General features: G+C 41.0%; 1 protein-coding gene across 1 annotated transcript in view; it reads right to left on the bottom strand.

Annotated features, from left to right (window-relative positions):
- Positions 1–5,298: 5,298 nt before the first annotated feature.
- The window catches only part of LOC124125724, a 43,638-nt gene continuing 38,157 nt past the window's right edge, over positions 5,299–10,779 (bottom strand). Inside the window, exon 13 of the mRNA XM_048383130.1 lies at positions 5,299–9,452. Coding sequence (XP_048239087.1) covers positions 9,319–9,452 — 134 coding nt within the window. The 3' untranslated portion in view covers positions 5,299–9,318. The remainder of the gene's footprint in view (positions 9,453–10,779) is intronic.

Here is a 10,779-nt window from a genome sequence, read left to right as displayed (position 1 = left end):
GGCATATTTTTTTCAAAGCTCTGACAGGAGAAATTCTTTGCTAAGTGGTGCTAAGAGCGATGGAGTATGGGGGCAGATGGGTCCAGGATATTGACCACAATGGAATGAGGTGTGGTGAGATGAAATGGGGTTTAACGTCGTGTCCAAGATTATTATATAGGGACGTGCATGTAGGTGTGTGTGTTTGTGTGGCTGCTTGTACTAGTCCGGACTGATGCCAATTTATAGTGCTAGCTTACTGAGATACCATGCTGCAGTTTAACATGAATACCCGACTCAGACACAGTATACTGACTCCGAGCCGACCAGTCCTTGTTTTAGCCCCTTAATGCCAAGCGCCAGACAGGGTAACAACAAGTACCATCTTTTAACGTCTTCTGGTATGACGCGGCCAGGGATCGAACCCCGGACACTCTACCACTAGAGCACGGAGGCGGTCGCTGAGAGCCATGGAACTGATGCAGCATTTCCAAATGAAGGTATGGGGGCAGATTGGTCCAGGATATTGATCACAATAGAATGCATACATAATACACAGGATAATGATAAACACTGCAACCTCCCTGTTTGTCCGCTCAATATCAATAATAATAATAATAATAGGCCATTTATATTGCCCATATTTCCGCACCACGCAGGGGCATGCTCAAAGCGCTATTATTACCCCGATCAGTGTGCACTCAACAATCATTCTCAGCTCCCTGGGGAGTATACAACCCAAGCTGCCTGTTCGGAGCTAGAAGGTTAACAACCACATTACCATCTCATCCTACCGGGTACCCATTCACTGCTGGGTAGACAGTGGCGCATTTTAAACAAAGCCACTTGCCTAAGGAGACACTACATGTGTTACATGTACTTCAGTGTGGGGCAGAAACGAAGGCCCAGAAACTCTTAGGAGCCAAACTGCCGAAACACGTCACCCATCCAAGGACTCTCTGTGACCGACGTTTCTTAACTTCACCTGATTGTTTTCCTGTGTGCTGTGACCCGTGAAGATCCGGGGTAGAGTAGGTCTTCAGCAACCCATGCTTGTCGTAAAAGGTGACTATGCTTGTCGTAAGAGGCGACTAACGGGATCGGGTGGTCAGGCTCACTGACTTGGTTGACGCATGTCATCGTATCCCAACTGCGTGGATCGATGCTCATGATGTCAATCCTGGTCCAGACTCGATTATTTACAGACCGCCGTCAAATAGCTAGAATATTGCTGAGTGCGGCGTTAAACAACAAACAAACAACCAACTAGTGTGCTGTTCACAGAACCACGTGCTACCAGTAGGGAGCTGGTACCTTGTCAAGAGTCCTAAGTGTATTTATGCCTGAAACTGAACTGACATAATTTCAGTGGCAACACAATCGTATCCATAGCAACTCCATGAACATCCACATCATGTCATCTATCAAATGAATCATTCCACTGCTCCATGACACATTCTGTTTGAATCAAAGACAAAATCAAAATGTCTGTACATACTTCTTTTATTTCAACAAATGGTTTGATTTTATGACGGATTAAAAGTAAATAAGATGTATAAAGATTCTAAAATTAAGGTGTGTATTTCAGGTGTAGTGCAGCCCTTGATTGGCAAATCATAAACAATCACCTGTCCAGCAGTAAAACACACAAGGTAGACATGTAACACAACTATGTCTTCCTCTTTAAACTCAGCACTGTTTATATACATAAACACCACCCTTCCCCTTCACAATCCACTTTAAAGATATTAACAGATTATGAATTGTAACCACCCGTGAAGATCCGGGGTAGAAAAGGTCTTCAGCAACCCATGCTTGCCGTCAAAGGCGAGTATACTTCTCGTAAGAGGCGACTAACGGGATCGGGTGGTCAGGCTCGCTGACTTAGTTGGTGCATGTTGTATTCCAAATGCGTGGATCGATGCTCATGATGTCAATCACTGGATTGTTTGGTCCAGACTCGAATATTCACAGACCACTGTCATATATCTGGAATATTGCTGAGTGCGGCATAAACAACAAACAAACAAATTGAAAGAATTATGAGTTATGTTTTGCCATCAACGTCAACCAAAACCACAAGAGAGGAAAACAGCCCGACACTGTGGATAAATTCTTTCATTCAGTTTTGTCACAACCAACTCTTCCCAGTGTTTCTTGTTCAGACAGTAACACAATCTACAACAATGTTGAATGCATTAACCACACTGGACTCCATCTTGAGTGAGTGAGTGAGTGAGTTAATGTCACATCAGCAATATTTCAACAGTATCATGACAAGTACTACATCTTGAGACGATTTGTTTGTTTGTTGTTCAATGCCGCAGTCAGCAATATTCCATATATATGACAGCGGCCTGTACTAGACAATCCAGTCGCCTCTTATGACAAGTCTTGTTGCTGAAGACTAATTCTAAGTACCCTAGTTATAGGTATGAAAAAGTCGTCTTATACACAGCGATGTACGGTAATCTTCACGGGTTCTGGAGATAAATAAGTCCGCAACTATTTCAGTTTGAGGCATATTTAGGTCACAAGAATACCACTCCATAATGGATTCCATTACGAAGTCAAACATCATGGCAGAGGGAACTCTTACCTACATGTTATTATTGTGGAATCAAACTCGGTTCTTTAGTGGACAAGCAACCACACTAACGCTATGCGACCCTTTTATAATGTTGGACATAACCCAGCCTAATTTACAAGCACTGCTACAATCCTAAGTCACATAGAGAAAGTAAAACCTTATCTATAAAAAAATATATGAAAATCTTACAGTAAAAAATTCTAATCCTAAATTACTTTCTGCTTAGTCCATAGATTGTTTTGCCATAACAGTTTGTCCGGATAAGGACACACATGAAAATACATGTATCGTTAAAATATATACACTCAAAATGTTTGTAACATCATGCAAATACATGTACAATAATGCAATATATCTGATATGTATGACCATAATGAAACACTGCATGCGATCTTCATTGTTGAGTAGATAGGACTTCTATGTTGCACGGAATATCAATAAATGTATGCAAAAAAACAAAACTTTACATTTGCAATACATGACATATGAATGGTAATATTCTGAAACACATGCTTTCATCTTTTTGAATATGGAAATGTTTGTATATTTCTTAATACATTGTTGCCAAAATACATGCAAATGTTCTCTTGGTTTAACAATAATAAAAGTGATGACATGGAATACACAAAATCGATAATGCAATTTTTAGTGCTATCGGAACATGCTGGCACTATGACCATTGTATCTCCCTAATGCTACAATTCAGAATCATCAGACACAATCATCGGAGCTCCCTTATGTTGCAAACATCGGAACTCCCTAGTGCTACAATTATCAAATCTCCCTAGTGCTACAACCATCGGAGCTCCCTTGTGCTACAACCATCGGAGCTCCCTTGTGCTACGACCATCAGAACTCCCTAGCACTACAACAAATGGATCTCCCTATCGCTATGACTCACGTAAGTCCTATACTTCAGCTTCAAGTGACAGTAGTGAAAGAAATTCTCTCATAGATGCCATGAACCTAATATTGCACAAAAACATTAAAAATCTTGGAAGTTTAAAACCAGCAGATATGGGGCAGTCACTAGAGGCAGTTTTCTCGTAGATGCCATTAACCTAAAATTGCACAACAATAAAAATATCAAGTCTTTGAAATGTTGCATTTCTCATAATAAAGAAGTTGACATCTATAAATTCTCTTCCTCAAAACAAAATAATCTTGGAAGTTTTATATCAGCAGATAATGGGGAGTCACTAGAGGCAGTCTTCCTGGAAGGAACATGGCCGGCAGTAATACTGTATCTGTCTACACACCACAATAACAGGAACAGCGTGGCAATATCAGAGTGGGATGTCAGACAACGAAGGACCTCATCACAGGTACTAACACACTGTATCTCCATTTCTTGTTGCCAAGAGAACACTCGGATCCTCCAACTACAACCATGACAACAGCTACAACCACAGCGGTAATCATGGCAAAAGCCACTGCAACTACTACCACTCAAATGACGGCCACAACCACAGCCACTGCTTATACCATGAACATGGACACCAGCTAGGCTACTACAACCACAGCCACTGCTTATACCATGAACATGGACACCAGCTAGGCTACTACAATCACAGCCACTGCTTATACCATGAACATGAACACCAGCTAGGCTACTACAATCACAGCCACTGCTTAAACCATGAACATGGGCACCAGCTAGGCTACTACAACCACAGCTATCTGCCATGTGTGTGCAAGGCTACTAACACAGCCGCACCCGAAAACATTACTTTTTGCAACATAAGGAGATGAAGCACAAAATGAGCAGAAATAATGACTCCGGTTGCATTTGTATGATTTAATATGATTAAACCTCAAAATCGAAGATCACAGCAATTCAAAAACATCGAAAAAATGGACAGCACCATTAAAAAACACTCAAAAAAGTTTCATGATGGCGTGTTGCAACCTTATCCGTGACATCCGTAGCATTTCAACAAACGAAGTAATTTTCATTAATTTTTAGGTTCATTTAAAGCATTTAAATTCAAGTCACTGAGAGGAGAGGCAAGTCCCACAACCCCCCGTTCTTTTAGTGAGGCAGCTAAAATTGGCATCTGAGAAACTTGGAAACCATCACTAAGGAGGGAACTCATGCACAATCCTCCAAAATGGTGGAAGGGGTGCGGTAAAACGCGTTCTGGCTAAGATGTTTAGTTCAAGAACCTCTGGATATTCAACACACATTCAAAATACAGGAAGCTCACTAAACATGAAGACGGGGAGACAAAGAATACTACACAATCACCGGTTGTCTCCACAATGTGAAAAAGGGGCTGATGTCATTTTTTTTAAGAGAAAAAGTAACAACAGTAGGTTTTGTATGTGATTATTACGCATATATGAACTCAAAAGTTTGCAGAGATTAAGAGATGCAACAACATGCTGTAATATAATACATCAGATATGGAGCAGTATTCAGCAATATTCAGACTCCATGACAACAATATTCAGACTTCATGACAACAGTCTGTAAATAATCCAGACTGATCAAGGCCAACCAGTGATCGATATTGTGAACAACAGTCAGTGTCATCATACCCGGTACATTAGTATGATGATGACAACACAAGAGCGATAATCAGGGTAAACCTGGGATAAGCAGGGACACTACTCTCAATCCAGAAACTAGGGCTGGGACGGGTAACTCGGGTACTCAGGTCGGGTGGGTACTGAGGAGGACCCGGGTACCCACAGACCTACCCGGACCCGTTGTTCGCATTTCTTTCTGACTATGCACCCGTACCTTCTGACCTCTATAGGTTTGAAAAAAAGATAAAACTTCAGTCAACTTCGGTGTATGCATAACCAGATCGTTTTATATGTGTATCAAAATACATTTTGACAGGGCTGCGGTCAAACAATTGCCAATTATGTAAACAACTCTTGAGTGTGTGTGTGTGTGTGTGTGTGTGTGTGGTGTGTGGTGTGTGGTGTGTGTGTGTGTGTGTGTGTTAACCTGGCAGTAAATTTGGACTCGTCCCAGCCCTACTATAAACTACATTCTCAATAAACACCTCTGATACTCTATGCTAAATGTACCTTTCAGCATGAAACGAACACCAGCAACAGTTCCAACCCATAAAATTAAATGGTAAACACTCAGCCAGGCCAATCTCACCATATTTCACATTTGTCCAAATTCTCATACATGGAAGACATAGATATATACATCCATACTACTCAAAAGAATTAAGGAACACCGATTTTTTTTCATGTGACGTAGATAATGTCATGGCTGGTGGGTACTGCAACACACAGCCTTCCGGTGGTGGGTGTTCTTAACTTGTTTTGAGAAGTGAAGTTACAATTTCTTAGAGAAAAGTTACAGGCCGTAATAAGAGGAAAGCACCGATTGGTTCTTCAATCTGTCCGCAGCTAGCCCTGTGATTGGTCGTTGTATACTGTCATTGCAGCTAACCCACAGCAGTCGATCCATGGTAGGCGTGGAAGCATAGGTTTTTACAAAAAAGTGTTTCTAGTTAGCAACTATGGCAAGTACATACTTACAGTTCTCGGTGCATAATAATTATCATTCTCCTTTTTCCCAAATGCACTTCTATTATCCAGTGAATTATTATCATGATTATTATTTACAATTTCACTCTGAACCTATTCACAACATAGCTTCCTTTCAGTGTCGATTTCCATCTCTCTTTAACTTAGCACCAAATTTTTCTCGCCCATAATCTTCAAATTAATAACCAAAATTCAATCTACATTGAAATTATAGCTTTCTCAAAATAGCTTATTAAATCAGAAAACTGTTAGAAATGAACTTTTAGCTCAAAAAGATGTTATCCTGGGTAAGTCTGGTTGTACTAGATAGGTTGGTCTGGTTGAGATAGTAAGTAAATGTTGAGGCGAGAATCACATCGTGTTTCAATCACGACAAAACTGGATATATATTTATAGTGTCATGTTAGTGAATGGGTTCAGGGTATTTATAAAACAGAATGGATATTTTACACACTGTATTTCTGAAGGTGTGACAGGCTTGGATATGGTTCAGGTACCATCGGTACATCTTGTTCATTGATCTGAATAGTCAATATTATCAATAGAGTTATATTACAAACATTTTCAATATGACAAAATCATATAAAAGTCACTTATGCCTATATCTTGCAGTACACAAAGACTCCGTACACAGGACCTTTGAATTCCATTATAGTGAAGATCAACATGGCAGCCACTCAAGGTCAAGGTTACTTCTTGTCAAAGGGACATCACTCATATCTTCCAGTATTCTCCAGAACTTCATTATTACTTCAACTATAATGTGACTTATCACAGTCGTAGCCTAAACACTTAATTAAATATCAAATATGTCTGTATACGGCCCATCACACTCACACATATACTTTAGGCCCTGTGCCCCTGTGGTTTTACACACAGTGTATCCTATTCACTGAGGTAAGGTTCATGTCTTTATCTTGACCAGCAGTGGGTCTTAATGTCAGAGCTTGAAACTCAGATCGACCCAGAAATCTGCTTCACACATTGTACCCATGTCGGGAATCAAATGCGGGTCTTCAGCATGACGCTTTAACCACTAGGCTACCAGACCGCCTCCTTATACATTATGCAAAATATTGAGTTTAATGGGAAATTCAACAAAAGGTGTTATGTATGCTGGTGTATATCATCTGTATTCATTTCATAATACTGTTTATAGCTGCTTAACTTGAGGAACAATCACGATGTCAAATAGCAATGTTTTGAGGACTTGAGACATTTAATCAGTTCAAAATTCTGTTTCCCTATATTTGATATCCAGGGAAAACATCCCAGTGCTTGTATTCAGAGAAATTTCTTAGAATGAATTCAATAATTTACTTGTCGATTCCCTTTAAGCAGCTTACTGGAAAGATTTTCTTAACTGAAACAACAGCGCCTGGTTTTGTGGCTAAGCATAGCTGGAAGAAATTAATACGACCTGAAAATACATTTTCATGCCAAATTTGATAACTTCCGTGAGAAAACAAAGTTGTTTGTATGTTTGTAATTTAACGCTGATCTCAGCAATATTCCAGCTATATGATGTACAATGGGATGAGGTTAACTTGCCTGCTAGGTGTGACAGATTGGGGATACCAAGGAGAGAGTAAGAACTATATTTCCAGCAGCTGACCTTGACATTGCATCCACGACCTCTATAAACTGGATGTGTGACACATGTGGGACTAATCACATTCTGGCACGGATATTATGAACAGGTTTGAAATCTGTCACAGATTTCTCAAATGGACCTTTTTGTCTTAGTCAGTAGTACTTTCAGTTTTGTTAAAATATACTTGATAATGATGGAGGGATATTTTCAAAAGGCATCAACAGGCACATAAAACATGGACAGTCACCTCCATCAGGGATGAGCTGCAGACAATTTGTCTAGAATATTTCAAAGATGGAGGGATGGGAAAGGCTATCACTTGACTCAGTTCTAATCCATAGGTCATCTTGGCCAGCTTGACTCTTGTAACCGTGGTAACTGGGTCCCAGTACTGCTGAAGTCAGTAAGTCAAGGTCCATGAAGGAATTTCCTGGTGTCAACTTGGCCAGCTTGACTCTTGTAACCATGGTAACTGGGTCCCAGTACTGCAAAAGTCAGTAAGTCAAGGTCCATGAAGGAATTTCCTGGTGTCAACTTGGCCAGCTTGACTCTTGTAACCATGGTAACTGGGTCCCAGTACTGCTGAAGTCAGTAAGTCAAGGTCAATGAAGGAATTTCCTGGTGTCAACTTGGCCAGCTTGACTCTTGTAACCATAGTAACTGGGTCCCAGTACTACTGAAGTCAGTAACAGTCAAGGTCCATGAGGGAATGTCCTGGGGTCAACCTGGCCAGCTTGACTCTTGTAACCGTGGTAACTGGGTCCCAGTACTGCTGAAGTCAGTAAGTCAAGGTCCATGAAGGAATTTCCTGGTGTCAACTTGGCCAGCTTGACTCTTGTAACCATGGTAACTGGGTCCCAGTACTGCAAAAGTCAGTAAGTCAAGGTCCATGAAGGAATTTCCTGGTGTCAACTTGGCCAGCTTGACTCTTGTAACCATGGTAACTGGGTCCCAGTACTGCAAAAGTCAGTAAGTCAAGGTCCATGAGGGAATGTCCTGGGGTCAACCTGGCCAGCTTGACTCTTGTAACCATAGTAACTGGGTCCCAGTACTGCTGAAGTCAGTAACAGTCAAGGTCCATGAAGGAATTTCCTGGTGTCAACTTGGCCAGCTTGACTCTTGTAACCATAGTAACTGGGTCCCAGTACTGCTGAAGTCAGTAACAGTCAAGGTCCATGAGGGAATGTCCTGGGGTCAACCTGGCCAGCTTGACTCTTGTAACCATGGAAACCGGGTCCCAGTACTGTTGAAGTCAGTTACAGTCAAGGTCCATGAGGGAATTTCCTGGGGTCAACCTGGCCAGCTTGACTCTTGTAACCATGGTAACCGGGTCCCAGTACTGCTGAAGTCAGTAACAGTCAAGGTCCATGAGGGAATGTCCTGGGGTCAACCTGGCCAGCTTGACTCTTGTAACCATAGTAACTGGGTCCCAGTACTGCTGAAGTCAGTAACAGTCAAGGTCCATGAGGGAATGTCCTGGGGTCAACCTGGCCAGCTTGACTCTTGTAACCATAGTAACCGGGTCCCAGTACTGCTGAAGTCAGTAACAGTCAAGGTCCATGAGGGAATGTCCTGGGGTCAACCTGGCCAGCTTGACTCTTGTAACCATGGTAACCGGGTCCCAGTACTGCTGAAATCAGTAACAGTCAAGGTCCATGAGGGAGTGTCCTGGGGTCAACTTGGCCAGCACACTTGAGAAGATGGAGGGGTCAGAGAGACTTTGACAAGATTCCTCTAGCTGTTTTCTACACTGGATGTGAAAACTGGCATCTGAAAATACATCCAACCAAGGAAAATTTTACCATGGTAAAAAAGGAAAAAAACCTACAAATTTACTTTTGGATGAGGGGTGTGCACAAGCAACTATCTTTATACATATAGTCAAGTCTCGTTAATCCGACAATCGGCTTTATCTGATACTAATGATGGGAACCGATTAAATCAGTGCTATTTAGACCCGTAAATCCGACAGTCTCGCACTCCAACTCCAACACACCTAATTTGCAACGAATTACCGAAATCGCTCATTAATCAGTCTCATTAATCAAACTCAGTACTCAGCCCGTGTTTTGATGCGAGACAAGCCGGCTGGTAGCTGCATATTACAACAGCTGCAGAGATAAACTTGCTTAACAATAAACAATTAATGCTTTAAATAAAGAAAACAGGATTAATCACATGCTTAGATTACCTCAATCTCATTAAAGTCAGACATAAGATTTAGCTATCACTGAGGACATCCCATTAAGGTCACGTCAGAGCAACCTTAAGCGAACTATGACCAACCAATGAAATGACTAACAGGAAGTCAACGTTAGCCACTAAGAAAGCAGCTTAGGCTTTGTGGTACCATTTTCGAACTGGCGACTTCCATTCCAGACTATGCTTTTAACGTATTTTGAATAAGTCATACAGTCCTTAACAGTTGTTTTGTGTTGAGCTTTAGAGGTTGCATGATTAGAAAACATATTCCACTAACAATGTAACATAACAATATGAATAATTCATTTTTCATTTTCTTTTTACTTCTTTGTATCGTCCCCTAACGTGTAGTTGTCCGATTTTCTATCACGAACGTTGATACTACTTAATTTCGTTTATCTGACATTATCATCCAAAACTGGCTCCCACAGGAGATATCGCTTGGATGAGATCAAGCGATATCTACACTGTAGATATCGCTGCAATGAAATTACATCACAATGCTTTGCAGACCATTGTGACGTCACTGGTTACCATGACGTCACAATCAAATGACATCACTAATGGCTCTGCTACTGAAGCTGTTTGCAGTACTTTTTACACTGAAGACACTGCTAATTACTGTCTACAAATTGAAAAAGTTGAAAGAATGATGTTGGATGATAAATAAAATCTCACCTTGTGTCTTTTGATATCAAATATATCAACACTCGTTGATAAAAGTGGGAAAAATCCTCGGCAAGCCTCGGAATTTTTCCACTTTTATCAACTCGTGTTGATATATTTGATATCAAAAGACACTCGGGTGAGATTCTCTATTTCTTATTAATCCGTCATAATCATATGCAACCAACCATGTCGGGACTTGTCTGTACTTTTTTCTCCACATTGCCGA

Source organism: Haliotis rufescens, unplaced genomic scaffold, assembly GCF_023055435.1.
Source record: "Haliotis rufescens isolate VD_foot unplaced genomic scaffold, xgHalRufe1.0.p SCAF_45, whole genome shotgun sequence".
In the NCBI taxonomy this organism is placed as follows: domain Eukaryota; kingdom Metazoa; phylum Mollusca; class Gastropoda; order Lepetellida; family Haliotidae; genus Haliotis; species Haliotis rufescens.
The sequence above is the reverse complement of the archived record's forward strand: the minus strand, read 5'-3'. Positions and strand labels throughout refer to the sequence as shown.